At 36.8% G+C, this 21,164-nt stretch overlaps 1 protein-coding gene across 1 annotated transcript in view; it reads right to left on the bottom strand.

The window, feature by feature from the left end:
• Positions 1–1,334: 1,334 nt before the first annotated feature.
• TRIQK (triple QxxK/R motif containing) overlaps positions 1,335–21,164 on the bottom strand; it is a 60,835-nt gene continuing 41,005 nt past the window's right edge. The window contains exons 3-4 of the mRNA XM_054059398.1: positions 16,167–16,252; positions 1,335–6,486 (exon numbers count right to left, since the gene is read on the bottom strand). Coding sequence (XP_053915373.1) covers positions 6,373–6,486; positions 16,167–16,252 — 200 coding nt within the window. The 3' untranslated portion in view covers positions 1,335–6,372. The remainder of the gene's footprint in view (positions 6,487–16,166; positions 16,253–21,164) is intronic.

Genomic DNA, 21,164 nt, shown 5'->3' with positions numbered 1-21,164 from the left:
ACCACATCACCTTAGCTTATCTTTTAAAATGGGAAGCTGAAGAAAACCATCAAAAGGCAAGGAAGCAAATAAGGACGCAAAACCTGACTTTCACCATGTAGGCTGCTCTGAAGACTCCTCAAGCAGGAAAGGCTAAATTTATTGAGTCTTCTTCAGCTTCAGTCAGGAGAGAGCAGGGGAGAAAGCAGGTGACCCCCACCAGCCCCTCCTTACAAAAGGATAATAACTACAGCTTTCCTAGCAAAAGGAGTAGGCATGAGCCTGGCACTGTCTGATTGGAAAGCAGTTCCACAGATATTAAGAGAAACAACTATGCAGGAACAAATTTCAAAAGAACAAACCAACCCCCTCCCCCAATTTTTCTGGTACCTCCCTAAGAACCTAATAAATAAAAGTAAAAAGCCTGAACATCTCAGCTTCTATTTATTTGTGGTAACAAATCAAGCACCAGTAATGGTAGGAGACTCGCCCTGTAGGTTAAGCTCTGCTCTGTTCTCTTTTTGTAGCCTGTCCAAAAAAATCCAGGACTGCAGTCCTACCCTAAACACCATCAGCTCCCCACTGAGCAAGGATGATGCTTTAGGAGTGCAGCATCATCAAAAGGTCTCCCCTGCCATTTCCCTCCTTGTCCCTCCTCTCTGCTGATAGTACAACAGAAGAAAGCTTCTCTAGAGAAATGAGGACATTGCCAATATCAGTATATTTACATTTAAGTGGATAACAGACAAACAAAGCTATCCTAACTTGATATAATGTGACATTTTTTACATGAAGGCAATAGCGTTTAGCCTGACCTATGCTTTGTGTAAATCCCCATTTATTCTTTACTTTAACAAATGAAGCACTGATCCAATGAAGAACTGTTTCATTTCAGACATCTTTGTTTCCTCTTGGTCTTTTTTCTCTATAAAAACCTGTAAGTTGAGGCAGCTCTGATTTGATATCAGAATTAGCTTTTCTTCTACCCTCTTCTTGAGCCACACAGTGAGTTGTGAGGTGGCTGTGTACTGGAAGAATTAGCCATTTTCCTTTGGTTTTCTTCCAATTTAATTCCCAGAGAAACTGTGATAGGAGAATGACATCAGTTTGTAACCAAGCTCGATACTCACCTCCTGTAGACACGCTCTTTAAAATTCTTACAGTCTCTTTATGAAATGGAAAACTCTCAAAGAGCTCATTTTTTCCAAGGTTCAGCAAAGAGTAGGTCTTTTTAACTCACATTTATAACTGACCTGTACAAACACCTTTTAGGGAGAATTTGGGCAAGTCAGGGACTGTGCTGCAGGGCTATCAGCTTTTATCTGCTTTCTCAATCATTCAGAATAAGACAACAGAATCAAGCCTATTGTTTGGGCATGTGTTTATTTGTGGCTTTAACAAGCAAAACCAGTGTAACAATTATAGAAATTTGAAAAAAATATAGCACTGAAAAAAGTATTCATGCAGAATGAGGCTTCTACTTGAACTACCCTTCATAATCACCAGTTAGTTGATTTGTCCCAGTATTTATAGCTCATCATTACAACTGCCAAAACTGGCAACCACCGGGATTGTTGTCTCAATTAAGAACAGTAAACAGATTGTTCTGTTTTTAATGAAAAAAATCTAAAATGTAATACTTCACAGTTTAACATGTTTATTCATTTAAACAAGCTAAAAAATAGTGGTGTGACATCTGCTTGAGAGACACTGGTACCTCACATTTTGGCTGTCTCCTCACCAATTTGGTTGTGATTAAGGGGACAATAAAAGAAAGAGTAGAGGATTCTGACATTTAAAAGCATTGATGAACAGCAAAAAACCTTTTTTTTTCACTTTTGGAGAAGTGTAGAAATACATCTACAAAAGAATGCATTACAGCAAACTTAAGAGGATGATGAGGGAAAGTGTTGCAAAATATCTCTGTTGGCTCTTTCAGGGAAAAATATTGTAAGCATATATCACACGCAATCTTTGCCAGTTTATTCATCTCATGGATTCATTTCCCAAAGTGCAAGCATAATCCACTACAAAATCTTTTAAGAAGCAGTTCCAACATCACATTTCTGCTGTCTTATTGATGTGCCATATTGTTATTTTCTTAGTCATAAGCACCACTAATTATTATGCTACTGTAAGTAAAACTTGAAATGCAACCAAGATCTGTAGTATCCTGTTTGCTGGCACTCTAACTTATCTAGTCTTTATTTCAAGTACAGTCCTTTACAGTACTGAGAATTTGACCCTCACCAACTGGCTCAGTTGTGCCTTACGAATACAATCCCGTAGTAGAGGAAAATGAATCATCACTCAACTGGGAGCTGCTAGAAACATTTTCCTCTCTGAAAGGGCAGCATTCAAAACTTGGCCCTAAGTCAGCAAATAAGCCTTTTCCATGATAGCAATTTTCATACAAATGGGATAAGCAGTTTTGTAGGGCTTTCACTGTGCCTTCATTTAGTAGGGCTGTTTAAAAACTGTTTGTTTTCAACCACAACTTGTTAGGTGAACTACTCTAGATGACACCTAAATGAACAGACGAGTTTGCTTGTGTTGTGTATGTTTGCAGTTACATGTCGTGGCATAATCTCATAGTCTATGTGTTGGCCCTGCTACAGCTGGTCTGATGCATGGAATGAGCTATGACAGATCCTGAATCACATGATGTCTATATGATATGCAACAGTGAATTTTAAATAAAGTGTTCTTCAAGAAAAGTTTAAATATATCCCTAGGGTTCATTAAGGAAATGCTTAACATGCCTCCTAAGTTTTCAGTAAAATATATTTATGGACTCTAGGAAATAGAGTTAAAGCCTTTCCTTGGCAATGTTCACCAGCAGCAGCAGTAAAACTACCATACTGAAGCTTCTGTCCTGAGATGGTCTACATGTTGCTTCTGCTTTTGTAGGACCAAAGGGAAAATGAAAACTGCTGAGGAAAGATTTACTGATCAAAATTACTGCTGGAAGACTGTCCTAGCCCGAGACTCTTCCAGATGGGACATCTGCTCCCACTGAAAGAGGAAAGACCCAGAATAAGCATCTCTTCTACAACCTCTGCTGGAAAGAAATTAAGTTTACTCCATAAACAGAGAGGAACAACAATACTGATGTCTACCCTTTCCCCAGAGGTAAACAGCCTTGAAAAAACTGCCCTGTTAAGCCACTGTGTAAATGGTTTGATCTGCAATCTTTCTTTGAAACAAGTACATAGAAGTATTACTCACTGTCTGAAGTTGATAGGAGCTACATGGAACAACTTTGCAGAAAGAAATCTGCTTTATTGGTATTCCGTAGGATGCCAAGGGCAGTTCTCTTTATTAAGTATTCATAGGCTACGCTTAGTTTTAATACGAGCTTAGGGGTTAGAACTGCCTAGAATACTCCAGATACTCTGAAAATGGTGAGTAACACTGCTCACACTTGAACATTGTGCTGTTTAGATTGCTTTAATGTCCTTTCAAATGTATATATAATTCAGCGTGACACACCCAACATTAATAAGAGCACAAAAATAGTAAAAATACATTTATTATGAAAATAGACACAAAGCAAACTCATACAAAGATAGGTGGCTCAAAAAACAAGAGGCATTTAATCTCAGATGTAATTAAGGGCAAAATAAACCACTGGTTTCCAAGATTAAAATTAGTCTCTACTTTAAAAATCAGGCATGGACAATGTAGTGCTCCAGAAAGCAGAAATAACTTCAGGTTTGATTCTGATTTTCCCTTGGAGTAGATCTGTTGCAATTCCAGTGAACTCAGGGGAATCATAAATTAGTAAGCTCAGAATCAGAACTCATTGCCAATACTGTTGTGCTTGCGCCTTTTAGAAAACCAAGGATGAATAATTTGATGAGAAGTGGGAGCTTTGAGCTTTAAGAAACCTATTGACATGCTCCCATTAGAAATTATTGTGCTGGTAAGAGAAAAAGTCTATTTGCTGCAATATTTGCCATGTATATCTATGTATGCTGAACATGTCTATCCAATTTATGTAAGCAAAAGGAAATTTTCTTGTTACATAAGAATATCTTAATTGTGAAAGAAAAGGCCTAGCCTAAATGAAGCCAACAGACAAACTGCAAACTACGGCACTTGTAGGCAATATGGACTGATAAGCCACAAACAGGAAGCTGCTTCAGTCACACATACACAATACTTCTGATATGTCTATAAGCCATAATTATGGGAGATGCAATCTTCCTGTTGTAGGAACTTCATGTTCATAAATTTGACAGTAAGAATAGCTTTCTTTTTCACATAACTGATTCAGAAAGCAAATTACGAGACAACCTGCATCATTCTCAGGCAACACATCACCCAGGGAGCTACGTGCAGACATTAAGAAAGCAATCCTTCCAGCTTTTTATTGAACAAGAAATTTGCTCATGCAAAATAACAGGAGAGGTCTGCAGCTTCTGTGACATGTGGTGTGACACTGGTGAAGAAAAAGGCATGTCACATCCAAGAAGACAGCCTGTGATCTGCCTTTCTTTCCACTGAAAATCGGGCCATGTGTCAGATAATGCTTCATCATAAATGTCACATGTTGCTAAGTGTTTAATCATGTGTGCGAGTATCAGTGGATTATGTCATATGAATGCATAAGATTTTGTGTTTGTAACAGCCAAAATTAGAAAACGAAAACCATTGGCACATATATCTATATGCTTCTCTTCCATATTATTCTCAGAAGACTGATGTACTCTGAATTTCTAGAGGAGTTATTTTGCATTGCATAAAGTGAACGAGGAGTATGACAGACATGAAGTGGATCCTTAGAGACTCATAATGTATATGGTTTAAAAATTAACCTTACTGATCTGTGTTCCTTAAGTGGTGATAGTGGGACTACGTCAATTTAAAATAAAAATATTTTCCATTATAATATTTGCTATGATTTATATCCCTTTGTCTTCAAAATCACTATAAGAAACCTTAGTCAGGCATTTCTGGAAAAATCAGTGAATATCTCAGTTGTAACTAAACCTATGATTTATCCCTGAAATTGGTATCAAAGATACAGCCAAGCTAGTTTGCTAATGAAATTTTTCTGGAAGTCAATCTGCCTAACTCCTTTGCCACATTCAGCATCCATGTCTCTATGCTTTTCTTGGTATCAAAGTGAATCCAAACTAGAGAAAGACTGACCACATTTTTAAAAGGATCAAAACTGAATCTTTAAAACCACAAGCTCAGTTATATGCCAAAGCCAAAGCAGAACTGGATAAAGCCAGAATTTTACAGCTCCCTGCAGCTGCTTTGTCATACAAGCTTCTTCAAGTGGCTTATGGTTATCAAAGGGATCAGAAATGTTATCTACAGTGCATATTCTGAAAAGTACTTTGCAAGAACTGAAGGATGTCATGGGGCCAATATTTTTCCCAATTATTACAATCCATGAAAAAAAAAGTTTCTTAATAGTTACAACTTCTTACATTAGTTTGATGATTAAAAAGATTGTATAACTGGAAAGCAATTTTTTTACAACATCCCCTTAACAGGTAGAGCAAGTTCATACCACAACCAGCAGGAAGAGTATAATTAAAATACAATTTTGACTTTATATTAGTAATAAAGCAATACACTAATTAAAACCAACATCAACTGAACTTTCTATTTACACTAGTTCAGACAGCACAGGAGGCAAAGAACTGTGTTTCAGAGGCATATGCGAATGTTAGAGCTTCTGTCATCCAGGTGCCATTTCTGACAGAACACATGTGTGCTGAACAGTTGGCAAAAGAATGAAAAAGATTACTGCAGATATATGGGCACACAGAATCTGGGATGACATGAAATTAAGTCCATATAGGAAGTGACAGACTGCTTCTAAAAAGATATTTTTTTCTTATAATGTCTTCCATCTTCGTCCTTGCGCGTGTCAACACATGCACAAGAAGGATTAAAAGGGAGAGAAAGGATGAATATTTTTTGACGTATTTTAAGTACCAATAAAGAGAAGATTTCTTATTTGGCATTTCTGCTGTCTTTTGAGGAAGTAAAAGGAACATGATTTGGCTATTAGGAAGCTTTGATTTCTAAATTTAGTCAAGGCAGACTCTCCTCCTACGAAGTCAGCATCAATACCCATGATAATAATAGCACCTGTCTTTTGATATCAAAGTTCTCTGCCTGAGGAAAAAAATAATGTAAACATTAAACTTCATGTATTGTACTGCTGCCCCTGCTTTGGTGTTAACCAAAGACATTTGCCAGGCATAAGTGTTCTCTTTTTTGACCTGGAATGTAGAAGTGACTGATGAATTGCAAAACTTCGGACTGCAAGAAATGGCATCGTTTACTGTCTCACAGCAAAGGGACTGTGTGTTCCTACATAGTCTTGCTCAAGCTGAAGAAATCTTGACGATAGATTCATTGCATCTGTTAGTTTTCATCTGGATCCAGATCAAGGTCAACTTCATTGGAAATGTTAAGATAAAAGAAAGCATAGAAAGCAAACAAAAATACCAGTATAGCTGCAAGGACAAGGGCAACTTCCTGCAGAAATAAGAAAAAAGAAATTAAAACCTGTTAAAAAGTACTATATTTTCAGATAAATCAGGATTAAATATTATTTCCATTCTGTAACACAGAACAAAATAACATATATAATTGCATAAGTCATTGATACTTTACTGTTTTCTTCTTTGTGATTACCATTTCAAAATGTTACAATGTCCATTGACTCAATAAAGATTTTGGTCTGACATACTTATTTGGAGTCTGATATATGGCTGGAAGTAGGATATTTGACTTACAAATCTTTGGTCAGACCTAGAAATAAGAGCTTTACATCCTCTTATTATGCTATTCCTTCTTTTTCAAAAGCAAAGACAGAATTCACAAACCACAGTTTTGAACACAAATTTAAGTTATGAATTTACACTGTGAATTTTGATGTTTTCTAGCAATATGTTACTGCTTTTTGCCAACAAATTTGTAATTTTTTAATGAAGCAAACACAGTATGGTGGAAGTCAATGAAAATTGCTACCTCTACCTCCCAACCTCCTGGCATGCATTACAATATGGAGCTTCAAAATCCTTCAGAATTGGACGAAACTTTTCTGCAATAAGGCAAAAAGCACAACAATTTGCACTTGCCTCTCTTCCCATAAAATATTGCAACTTGCTGCATCTTCCTTAATTAACATAAAAGAGTCTTCCAAAGTATACATGATTTATAGCAGCTTTCAGAAGCAGAAAAATGTTTTTGCACTACACGTCATACTGATTATGTGACTGCCTATTTTCATCTTCTATCTTAAGGCTGGACTTTTAACTCCAGCTTTAGATCCCAGATATTATAAAACATAGTAGGATCATTGTCTTTATAACCCTACTTCTTTCAAAGTAATAGTAATCCAAATTTTTAAGTTTTTATTTTCCTGGAAAGGACAGCATGCTTCCTATAGTGTTGACTCTCATTTTGATAGACAATGAAAGAAGAAATATAAATTTGAGAAAAATCCTTATGTTCCTTCAGGTCACAGAAAGTGCCACTTTCACAGCTAACAACATGCACTGCTTCATTCCTTGTCATCATGATGTATTTTTTAACATCATACACTGAGGCACTCAAAAGAAACAGGTTAGATTGTATCCCCCAAAAAAGTTTTTTCTCTACACAAAGGAGTAACAACCTCCCTCCAAATCTCAGCTCCATGTTTACCTACAAACCATCTGCATCAGAACAACCCAGCTGTATACTTAAAAGGAGAGAAGAAAAACAGTTCAATGACTTTATAACAGCTAATCTGAATCAGTACAGAAGACACCGCATCAAATCTACTCTGCCAGTGGGACTGAGAGAAGATGCCTACACTGCACCTAGACAATCAGACTCCCTTTACCATCCAAGGAAAGAATCTGACTCTTTGTTGTAAGATCCATTGTGTCTTCAGGTCAGGCAAATTCTTCCTAAAAATGCCTGTTTCTCTCCTTAGACTAGAAGAGGAGTGGAGCTGGTAAACAGTGTGGAAACTTGCAATGTAAGGTGCATTCCATCCAGTATCTGTAGATCAGTGGTGGCTTTGTGACCAATTTTGTGTATCCACTGTCATGAAGGAGTTAAAATTGCACTAGCTTCATTTTTTTAAATTCTAGCCCATAATCTGGCGTTCTTCTATAGAACAGCATTTGATTTGCATTTACATGGATGCATTATATAGTTTATCAGAATGTTGGATCAATAATTCAACATATGCCATCTAATAAACTTTGAAATACTACTGCCTAGTTGGCGTATGCTCTATAGGAGTCTTTGTTCTATAGAAATCTTTGCTTTACATTTTATATGGATGATTAATTGAGATGTATTTTATTTTACCACACTGAAATTGCTCCTGTATATTTGCTGAGGCTGTTTGCTACAAATATCAACTGCATGTTCCTCTTGGAATTATATCATCCTCTGAACTTCATCCTCCTTATTTCATATAATTTGATTAAAAAAAAGAAAGTACATCTAATTCACTAATATATTAAAGGAAAGTGATTTGGGCTTTGTTGCAGTTGCAACACGTCAGTATCTCACAAAAGGGCATGGCAGCATCAGACAGGTTTCATTTATTTCCTTGTATCCACAGCTGTGCTCCCAGACCCATCTGGCCACACAGCTACTAATCTTAAGAGGATGTAATAAACAAGTGACATACAACTGCAAGCTCCATCTGCTCAGGAGAGTGGACAACAAAACCATACAATGCAGGCACCATTCACACTTGACACAGAGAGCAAATTCACTCCAGTATTAAAAAGTCTTTCCCCTTGTTTGGATGCCATGCTTGCCATGCTTTCTGTTTTATAATAGGTTCACCTTTCCTCTCCCTTCTCCTCAGTCTCCTTTACAAAATGCAGTGGTAGCAGCAGCAAAATTCTGGGGAATGTCCACACTAAAGATTTGTTTTCTAGGAAACGGAACTGGGAAAATCTTGATTTTTGTTTTCAGGCTGCCCAGTAACTGCTTTGACAGGAGTAGTTCTTTAATTCCTCTGCCTAAGTTTTACAGTGAAAAATACTGAGATAACAATACCACTTTCCTAACACAGGCATTAGGAACCGGGTGACTGGATCAGTATTTATAAACCCTGGGAATGAAAAGCCTTATTAAATAATTCCAGGTTTGAGAATTATGCAAGAACTTTGAGTTACTGAAGAAGGCAGAGTAACAAAAATCTAAAATTAATGTCCTAACAAAGGACACCTGGCTCTCGGCTATGGATATGCAAAATCTTAAGAATTGCATCCAGTTTATGAACTTTTATAAGCATAATTTTTGCAATGTAAATAGCAAATGACATGCTACAACACTATTCTGTCTTTGCAACAACAGTATATATTGTCATTTTAATTTGTTTTACACTTATCAGGCTTTGCTATTTGTATTTTAAGCCATGCATAGAAATGAAATGTTAAAATACTCCCCGCTTGGCATATATAGCTCCCTTTCTCTTGCACTTTATGGATCATCCCCATCATCCCTCTGCAAAATCCATTTACTCAGAGGATTTCATCATGAATAATTAACCAATATAGAAAAAGTCCTATAGAAATAAACTTAAAATGATCACAGGGCTTTTCGCCTTTTTTTTCTTTTATAACATAGTACAGAACACTAGGAAATAACATCCCTGGTCTCAAATCCCAAAGTGCAGTCAAAGAAGGCTTTAAAAAAGAACAGAATTTGCTATTATATTCACTTACATTTAGAATAATGTCTGTAGAACCCTACTGATTTCAGCTTGGTTAAGTTTTTCAGAAAGATTTCCATAAAAGAAACACATACCATTACAGCGTAATGTAGATTTAATTCTCCTAACATTTTTTGTCAGTCTTATGTGCCTCACACCAAAATTCCTGAATAATGTCCTCAGATTCACCCTGATGGAGCAAGCTGCAGAGTTGGGATCTAAATGAGATTAATCAGGAGATGAAAAAATAGGGCTGAAGAAAAAACGTTGGCTATTATAACACAAATCTGGACACTGTGTATGGCAGCATCATCTCCTAAACATATAGAGAAATATCATACTTCTGGGAAATTTTGGATTTCTACATATTTTTTATCGTCCTCCAAAGAGAACGATAACTTTTTACCTGAAGCCAGCTTAAAATAAGGTGAAAGAGTGACAAAAATTGCTGTCTTTTAAATGCTAAACTATCTCTAGCTATTTCTGAAAAAGAGATGAAAAGAAAACCATGCTTACCAAGGATAGCTGTGGAATTAAAACAAACATACATGGACTTGACAGTCAACCTTCTTATCTCATATAATTTCTAACTGGAAGACCTTAACTGGACATTCACTGTGACCATTTTTGTTGAATATTTAAAAATGGATGTTTACTTCCTTAATTCAGGACATTCTACATCTAATACAAGGAACAAATTTATTACCTTTTATCAGTAATTTTTATGTTATAAAATTTTACTGTAGAAAATTCAGATGCAACAAAGATCATCACTGTCTCAAATAATGAGAACAACATACTATTATATAGTCATCTAAAAGGTCCAGCTATACGATCACAAAGCAAGAGGATTCAGTTCAATCTAGCTAAATGCAAATCAATATACACAGGTATCAAAGATATAGATAGTACTTACAAAGCAAAGGACTCTGCCTTGAAAGACTGATTTTTAAAAGGTCTTTGGATTTAAGGAGCAACCACTCCCTCAGTCTGATCTCCAGATGTGCAAAGGCAGAGGGATTTCCAGCAGGGAGATGATGAGCATTTATTTTACCATAGAGAAGAATAAGAGGTAGTTTGGTTACAGCACATGACTAAATCACTCATATTTAAGTAAGTCATTTCACACTGTGGGGTCCTTCTATCCTGTTTACAAGAACCTCTCAAGGTCCAGCTGTGGTTTGATAAGCTCAGTCTTGAAATAAGACGCCATTTCCTAGGAGCAAGAATGATTGAACATTCCAGTTACCTCTTGGGGAAAACATGGTCTTTCGTGGCTGTGAGTCTTTTATGGTCAGATATCTCCAAAAAACTGTATTTTTATCTCACTCTTGGGAAGAATACTTCAGCCTGGGCTTGTGTGAAAAGGAGGTTCTGCTTGCCAGCCTTGGAACTGGCAAACTCAGCCCTCCAGAATGCTCTCCATCAGAGCCCTGGGCAGACTGGGGTCACTTACATGCTCACTGCTCTATTCTGAACCCCAGAAGTACCAGATTGTTAAAAGTAATGGCAGCTCATGCTTCAGTGCTTCGGACTTTTTTTTGTATAGGATCGGAAGAAGTTTTCTTCATTTTCAGGAAATTTCCCCCTAGTTGTATTGATTTCATTCCTAAGATTTGAGGTTTTGTTAGGGATTGGTCATCAGTAAAGACCAAAGCCTATTGTTCCAAGATGATGCAGAAAAATTCCCCTAAGCTCCTGCATCTTGTTCACATGGTCAAACCACCATGGTTATCGTACTTAAATGTAGCAGTCTGGCCACGGTCAGAAGGGAGCAATCCGATTTTATTTTTCTCTTTATACATTTTTTTCACTTCCCTTCCATTTCGAAGTCAGGGCCCAAGTCAGACTACTGGGATCATTGGGAATATTACATTTGGTTCACTGGTGGCACATTAAGCTGCCCTGCTCTTTATGTGAGGCACATAAGCTGGTTTAAAGACACAGTATTTTGGCTGTTATAAAGTGCCTGGACTTCCTAGAAAGTATTTGGATGAAATTTTATGATCTGTAACATATAGAAGGCCAGATCAAATGATCTAAGAGTCCCTTGTGTCCTTAATTTCTGCAAAGCTATGAAACTATATTCCCAACTTATCTTGGCAATTGTAGTTCACTAATTTAGCAGATTATGAACAGTGTGAATTCAGAGAATATCCTTTGCCAAAGCACACTAGGAATGTCTTGTTTATTCATACATAACTTGTTCCAGATGAGATAAACTCTTAACAGTGAAGTAGCTAGCTACACAATAGATTAAGTAGATATGCAAAAGAATGACAGACAGTAAGCTCTCACTTTATTAGGAGATTTTATTTCCTTAACTCTATCAATGTGCTGTGTTGCTGATAATTCTCTATGGAGAAGTATTCTGCAGCTGATTATGTTTTTGCAAGTGGGTGTAAAATACTACTGTTCAGATTTTTGTCTAACTTTCAGCAAGGGAGAAAACTTCATCATCTGTCCCATGGACCACCGATTCATTCTTGCAGCCTGTGTAAAAACCTTTCCCCAAGAACTCCCATTGCTTGCAGCCTCTGCCTCAGCTATCTGGGGCTGAGCTTCCACATCCCTCAAACCATTTTCTGCTTGTTACCCTCCTGCTGGCATCTCTTCCTCACCCACCGAGCGCAGAGTTAGCACCAATGATGCAGACCCCTTGCTGCTCCACCTGGTAAGGAAGAGCAGGTGGGCTTCCACCAGCACGAGCACCCTGAAGGGGGACAACAAAACAACCATGCAGAGAAGGGTCAGAGATTCTCTCTTTGGCACTGCTACAAAGAATTTTGTCTTATCCAAACACTAGGAGACATACAGCATATTGTTTTCTCTCCAAGTGGTTTCTCAAGGCAGGGGTCCTTCTTTTCCAAGAGACACCATATATTTTGGCACTGGTCTGCATTAGTGTCATATATGCAAACAGAGCCAGCACAATAGCTCTGCTATGATATGTAATTTTAAAACACGTTTAAAAAGCAAACATTAACTCTGAGTACTAGCATGGTCACCTTGCTTGAACTAACTTTTGATACCTATTAGTGTTTAGCTGCCTCTCTGACATTATCAACATGGATAAAATCTTTCATTGGGGAAATTAAAAAGTACTAAATGCCAGTGACTGAAAGAAACTTTGTTACTTTAAATCTTGCATTAAAATGACAAGGCAATCAAAGTTTGACAAGACAAGCTAATTAGTATGCCAACGATGAAATGTAAGGGATCTCCAGGGGATTGGTTCTGAAAAGTTTTATGTCATTTACAGAACCTTTTTTTAAGCAAATGTTGTCAGTTCTCATGGTGAAACACATAAGTTGAATTTCATTATCTTCATAGAAATTAATGGCTAAAATCCCTCCACTATTTTCTAGCCCTCTCTTTTTTTTTCCCCTCTAAATACTACACCAAGTCTTAGTTTTTACATCCAGGAATATAAGCTCTACAGAACACCAGTACAAAACAACTCTAGGGGTATCAACGAGCACTAAAAATCCTATTGTTTTAAGTGCCAGTATGGTATGTATTGTCTTAGCTATTCCACAGAACTATAAAAGCATTTGTCTTTCCCAGAGAGCTTGTACTTTTACATGTATGATAAGGATATCCTTCCTCTATAATATTTTTATTAGCTGCAACTTAGATTTTTATAAGAAATAGCTAATATATTTTGAAATACTGCATCATGCACTGAAACCCGGATAAACAAATAAAATACATGGTACATACACATATGCATGTGTTTTCTCCAAGATTTATAAGAACTTTGGACCTTTCTATTTAAAGTGTTGCCTACTTTTTGCACTGCACTGCAGTTACACCACTTTTTTTTTTCCTTAGCATAGAGTGAAGTTAATCAACCATCATAGCACAAAATTGGGGCCTGCATCATATAGCTTATCACCATCAGAAAACTTTGCTAATATTAAGTGACAACTATGACGATATCTTCCCAAAGGAAGAGCTCGGGCACAATCAAAATCTCTGAAAAATAGGAAACAATTAAAGGAATGTACACTTAAGCCTCAAAATAGTTTCATAAATCCATATAACCTGATGGGACCTCAAGTCTGCTGACTCTTCTGACAGCCACAGACATGAGGAATGAGAAGAAGACTTCAAGAAAATCTTATTTCAAAATTTATCCAGAAGACAACAGAGATGTATCTGGGATAGGTGTGGAGGAACGTAAGAAGTTTGCTCTTGGACAGCTGGAGGAACTTAACAGTGGACTGAGCAAAACAAGCCCTGTCCAAGAGATGGTTATGGGCTCTCAAAACAGGGAGAAAGAAGCCATGTCCCTAAGCAGCCGTGTCCCTCTCCTCAGGTAGGGAGGGCAATTTCCCTGCAGGCACTCCAGGTGCATCCACTGCCCATGATGATGCTCTGCTGAACTGGAGGGATAGAGCAGGGTGAAGAGTCGTCACTGTGAGATGGGAAGAAATGCAAGCTTACCCCAAGATATTAAATATGCCTTGCTTCCATACCAAGCGCTGCAGGGTCTGCCAGTAGAAGTGCAGAGTTTTATTCTACAGGGATTACCCATATTCTGGTAGAAGTATTGTAACATTTAGTAAGCCTGAGACTGTTGGCATCAAGCAGCCTCAGTGAGAAGGATGCATACAAAGGCCCTGCTTTCCTTCCTCCACAAGCACATACTCGGAGGGAAAGGCACCCAACTTACCTTCCCACTCTGTCAAGTCTCCCTTACCTTCCCAGCTCTGTCAACTTTTGTCAGCAATTAGGGAGCAAAGCAAAGTGACTGTGATCTGTTTGTGGATGATCCACACACATTATTTAAGGTCCAGGTTTGCAAAAAATATTACAGCCAAAAGACAATATTTCAAAGACAACTTTCTTTAAAGCCAGAGACAGAATTGCAAACCTGAGACATTGCACACCGCAAATGCCCCAGAAATACAACAACTGATGACCTGAAAAGCATGTGTATGCCTTCATAACAAAACTCATTCTTACCTAGAAGTCAATGGGTGTTCTGTTTTGCTATAACATGCATGAACTTATTTGTTCATCATTCCTATTTCTTTACTCACTAACACTTGGTATTTCATTCTACATATGATTGCACATAAGGTTTCCTATTATCCCTCATTTTAAAATAAGAATTACTTAAGAAAATAAGGAAATAAATCAGGTTTTGAAGAACCAAGGTTCATATTTTTCTTAGTTGTGAAAGACACGCAAAAAACTTGCATGTTTTAAAAGAACTAGGCTATACAGTAAAAGCCTCAAAGTAGAACATCAGTTTCAAAAGGTCACGTCATTGAAATTAAAATGAAAAGAAAAAGTAAAATTTAATAAGAAAGTAAGGAAAAAAATGAATTCAAAAGGTTAATAATCTATCCTTTAAACAAAAAAGGCAATCTACTTTTTCTCATTAAAATCTGACACACAGCACTAACTGAGGAGATTATGTTGTGAAAACATACTGCATCGCGTGGTAATGCTTGATCGAGATCAGCAATCAGAAGCAAAAAGAAAGCACAGTTTTGTGATTATAATAGCAAATTCTGGAAGACAACCAAATACATCATCTGGCAGCTCAACAGCTGTTACAGCTTGGTAGTAATACCTTGGCATTTGCTATAAGCCATAACTTGAAAAAATTGATTTCTCATCTGCCAGAAACAAGAAAATGTTCTTTTAACATTTCTAAAGTGTCTTTCACTAGAATACCCACGTATTTGATCAATTTCTTATTTGCTCAGTTTTTACCCTTGCTGCTAGACTGTTTGACAATCTGATTAAAACATAAGTTTGAGGGAAAAATTCTAGATGCATCTTAAATAAACAATGTGTGTTCAGATAAATTCTGTTTTGATGACACACTGGGCAGCAGATAGCACAAAATATTCCTAATTGTCCTCCTTACTCATATTTATAGCTATTATTAATTAGCCATTATTATATTTTATACCTGCCTGAAAAAGGGTCACTTCCAAAACAAAGTTCAGTACCTTTCTGTGTGTTCTGCTGTTATTTAAGCCTTCTTTTCCAAGTCAGAGTCAGTACACAAGAGTGAAGACTGAGATAATAATGATGATAATTTACAATACTTAACAAACCCAGTCTTTAAATTACTACTAAGTATAGAATAGGAAGAGGAAAAAGGAAGATGTCTATTGTAAATTTTATAACTACATGAAATCGTTAAAGCATTTGTTCTGTGTGTAGCATGGCTCCCTGAAAAGATCAATTTTCCAAGCATACGGTACTTTATTGACCTTAAAGTAATTATGCAGCATAACAAGGATGTGGACTACTTAAAATCTTTTAGCAATTCAACTGTTCTAGGTATTTTAGGGTTAAGCAAAAGCAATCCATCATAAATATTTTAGATTCTGGCATTCCACTTAGATTTGGAAGTGTCATAAACAATATCTCTCAGAAATCAATATTCACACAGCACATCTATGGGGAAAATAAACAACATATACACAAAGGTGGTACAAGCTATCAAATAGATCTCTACCTTTACGCCTATTGCAGTTTTCTTGGCCTCTGCTTTTAATCTTGTAGCTCTTAACATAGGCCTGGTTTTCTTATAATCTTGTTTTCCTAGAGTAGAAAAGCACATTTAATGACAATTATGCAAAAAGAATATAAAGAATGTCAGCAATTATTTAAGTTGAAAAGTCAGATCTAACATTTTGAAAAGATCCCACAGTCCAGCACGTTAAACAGTAGCTACTCTGTAAGACAGGGGCTCAGTCTTCTTTGAAAGAACAGTCCTTAACACAGACAGAAACAAGCAAGAGCTGACAAATCAGCATAGAACTCAGTACTCCAGAGGGACATCAAAATACACATACAGATAGCTATCCACTAGTACAATGTTTATTAATTGTTCAGTAAGCATCAAACAGAAAATGTCTATTAAAGGTGGATAATGTTTTTCCCTCACATTTTAATCAAAATAAAATTTTCATTATAATTTTTTGTTGGTTAGTCACCTCTAAGGCATATATAAACATGTAACACAGGTCATTATTGCAAGTGTAAATGTTTTAACTGTATCATTATTTTCTAGTATCAGAACTCAGAGATGCAGCTCAGTCCAAGGAAGTGCTAATAAAACCACTGCTTGTAGAAACATGCTTCTTTAAGTCAGCAGCAGTCAAGATACAGACACAGTGACAAAAGGAGAAGAGGGAAACCTGGAATCTGCGAAGAAACTGCTTAGAGGGGACAAGCCGCAGTGCAACTGCTTTGGCTTTCCAAAAAAGTCCTTTCCCTTTCTCCTCTCACAATGCATACATGCCCTTTGCCCTTTTTGTCTATTTCCAAAGCTGAGCAACCATGCTTAGAGCAGAAATATTTGGCCACTTTTAAATCACTATATTTACCTAGTTGTACATTAGCTTTCATTATTGTCACATTTAAATAATTTAACCTCTGTAAAACTGTGCCCTGTAGTTTTGTGTATGCAACATCTCCGTTTTCTCAACCACATGTTATCTTACATTCAAAATCAATAGTGCAATCTTCTCATTTTATGGTCACCTTCAAAAATCTGGGATATTACAGTGCAGTGGTAAAATTCTGCAACATGAGTAGGAAAACAAAGGTCATCTCCAGTGATATGCTGGGTTCATGGAAAAACATCTCAGCCTTTGCCTACCCTTTCTATCACTCTGCTCATATTTAAAATGGAGCTCGGTACTGTGGATGCTGAACTCATAGTTACGAATTTGGTTTCATTGTGTGATCTCTCCTCAACTCTTGGGATTATATATATTCATCCTTTGGTCAAATACTATTAACAAAAGATCTGAAACAACTTAGAAAATACTCAATGACAAAAGGAAAAATAATTGAAAACATCTATTAAAAAAAAAAAAAGAAAAAGCATATACCCAAGGAAGCTTCTTAGATGATGAAGTGAAGAAGAGATGAAAGAATGACTATTAATGTCTGATGCTCCAATATATTCACCCAGTCGATGTATCTCATTTTCAGGACACGACCACTGCAGCATTACTCTTCAGAAGTCAATGATATCTCATAAAAGGATGCATTAGGAGTATAGTAAATTTTTTGAACAGTTAGGGAAAGAATTGCAGGAGCCACCAAAATGGCTAATTTATGAGACAAATCCAACCAGAAAGAGAACAGTTCTTCTCCCTTAACTATTGCAGTCATATTTTTGTAATGAAATAGTTAAAGCACGGTCAGAATTTCCATTATAAATGGCAGGAGTTTACAACTCACAAAAATTCTATCCAGGCTGAAATTTGGAATAGATATACCCTAGCCTTGAATTATTTTGTTTATTTGTTGGGAGCCAATTTTCAATAATATGATGCAGCTGTTCTTACTTACTTGTGAACAAACTATAGAAATTTATCCATTGGAGATGCTTTAAGCATGAAAAAATACCTTCGTTTAGAAGTATATAACTAACAAGGACTTGGTTCAATTTCAGTTCTCATAATTCAGGTTTGCTGTTCTACCACCTGGGTCAAATAAAACAGGACAGTCAGAGGTTTCCCCTCCAGTGACGCAAACAGCATTAGACAATGAAAACTAGAAAGCCTTTTAAGGCCCATTAGGAATGGGAAACAAGTTGGCTACTGAAAACCACCTCCTTTTCCTCCTATTGCCCCTTGTCCCTCCTCCTCTCCAAGGTTCAGCTGTGAAGGTGAAACGAGCAGGTGTAAACATTGCACAGGTGACCAAGCCTATGAACTTGATCTATCTGTAGGACCAAGTCTAATCCTAGAAAAAAGAAAGCTTATTGGTGTTCTTCCCATCAGTTTCGAGTGCTCTGGTACTATTTATTCCATTACCATGGCTATGGCTAAGACTGGATTCCACTTGTCTACAGAATACTTCCAGATTTATGTTTAATCTGATATGAACAACCAAACCTCCCTATATAACAAATGGGCTATTTTAACAATGACTTTAGAGCTGGTAGTTCTCCAAATCTATGCACCTGCCATTAATTTACTACTCCTTGCTAAGTGTGATAGGCAAAAGGGAAAAAAAATATATGGTAGGGAAACAGTCTGAGTCCACCAAGTGCAAAAGTTTAAAAAGGGCATCTGTGCAGTCCTTTGTAATGAAAACCAGATTCAGCAATTGTACTAGAAGACTCTTAAAACATCTGAACTTTCTGAGGCCTTGGGAAAGACATCTGCAATACAGGACTATAAAGAACTATGAAATGCAAAGCCCCTACCACATGAATACTGATCATTACCACCTGGAAAACAAGCAAAAATAAATAATACAGGCTCCTTATGTTCTTTTGGGTCTGCAAATTCAACCACATGGAACACGTATATTCACAACTCCCAATGTCTTCTAGTTTTATATCACTTATCCTGTAAGCTTTCTGGTACATTTATCTCTCAGAGTCATCGGCTTAAGCTGTTTCTTCTTCCCAGAACTGACCATCAAAGCCAGTTAAGACGGACTCATCAGGCAAAGCCTCATTTCCCTGCTTTAACCAATGTCTATTTAAGACAAACACTGAGCTTTCCCGAGTTCAGAATTCAAAAATTTCCAGACCAAATCTTACTTTTAGCAATTCATCTCATCTCAGCTCAGCTCAGCTCACCTCATCTCATCTCAGCTCAGCTCTTCATAATTTTCTTTCTATTTTTAAGGACAAATATCTAGTCCATGATAAGGTAACTTTTTTACAGACAACAGCCTTCATCCCCCTGCTTGTCCTGCCTCCTGCCAATCCCTCCGAAAACCATGTGCAAAGATATCCACCCTTCTATCTCAGTGTCTGAAGTTGTCTTTGCCCCATGGAATTTTTGCAGGGCTCACTTTTCATCCAGCCCATTTTTTTCCATCTTTCTTGCACAGGTTTTTTCCAGCCCTTTGGTGGCAAAATGACCTCAGCAGCTGATGAAACAATTTGTGCCCGTTTTACAGATCCTACTTTGCCACAGGAAGAAATGAAGACTATTCTACTAGCTATAGAACTATAAAAAGGTGAGGGTAAGGGGGAAACATAGGGACTTTTTGACCTACCAAACATAGTTGTATTGTGAAAAACACCGAAGTGTCTCTGTCAGAGTAAATATGAGGGATTCATACAATATGCAACCTGAGTTTGCCTCTCGTCATGTAACTCAGATTAAAACTCTATGGATGTCACAAGAGTTTTTGTGATTTCTCTCTACTCAAAAGGGAAACTGAGATCCCATATATCTTTTATTCAATAATTTAATAACAAATTGGAGATTACCTAACTTGGTATATTCAGCATTCTTTAAATAAATGTCCAATGACACCATGACTAATGCAAAACTTAAACTAAAGAATACATATAAGCTAGACAAGTTCATTAAGTTGTGGGTGGTCATTTTTTTTTCTAGCCTAGAGAAACACTGTGGCATTACCAGGTAGTATGTGTTACACTGTACTTTTGCATATATACTAAGCTCTGTTATAGGTGTAACTGAGCTCGATGTGCTGAGCACTATATTTAAGAAAACTGTCTAGATTTAAGACTGTGTTTAAAGATGTTGCTGTTTTAAGATACAACCTGAACAAATCTATAGAATAACTACATGAGAAAAAACCTAAGATTCTCAACCATTCCAGACATTAACTCTTTCATTTTAACAATAGCTCATTACTGGAATTGAATAACAGAATAAAGACTAGCTCTCAGCTTTTCAACTCATCAGGCTTAAGCAGAAATAGGACTGCATCTTTGGCCTTTGTTGATGCTGCTGTCCAAGCTTATTATCATATGAATATCTAGTTATTGTTTTATAAATGTTCACATTTCGGAGGCTCCCTGCTTTCTTTTCTCTCAATAGACTTTACAATATCCACCTTCATTATCATCATGTGGCAGCATTGCTCTTTGCCTGCATTTGCTACTTTAAAAATTAATGCACTGCTATTTTCTGAATACTGTACTGCGTAAGCTGCTTATGAGTACATTAGGCTATCAAGCAAACACATGCAGAAAAGCTTCCTAAACTGTTATTCTTTCAATGAAAATACAGCTGGTTCTGCTTCAAAGGCACTTCTTTTCACCTGCAAATGGACTTGCTCCTACACTTATTCCTCAATTCATTGTCTTTTATTTGTGTCTGCAAATCTTTAATTGCCTTTAATTAGAAAAAAGTAAATTCGGTGCTTTAATCTTGCAAATACATTCAATCATAATTCTGTCTGGGATGAATACCAAGTTCTATTCACTGACTGATCTTTATAACAAAGGTATATAAATTTATTGTCCGTTTATATAGACCACACCAATTAAGCCACAATGGAAAAGCAAATAGATAAGAGTCAAAATATTTGAAATGAGAAATGTGCAATCTAAATTCAATTACGCGGACAAATTATTTGAAGATGAGTTATTTACAGCATGCCAAAAAAAACTGACAGATAGTAAAATTTGCTACTCAACATTACAGATTTAAAATTCCTTTCAATACTTCCACTATAATTCGTAACAACCAACAAATTGCCGTCCTGAATATTTCTGCAA

Source organism: Cuculus canorus, chromosome 2 (genome assembly GCF_017976375.1).
Source record: "Cuculus canorus isolate bCucCan1 chromosome 2, bCucCan1.pri, whole genome shotgun sequence".
NCBI classification, from domain to species: Eukaryota; Metazoa; Chordata; class Aves; order Cuculiformes; family Cuculidae; genus Cuculus; species Cuculus canorus.
Note: the sequence above shows the minus strand (reverse complement) of the source record. Positions and strands in the feature narration are given on the sequence as shown.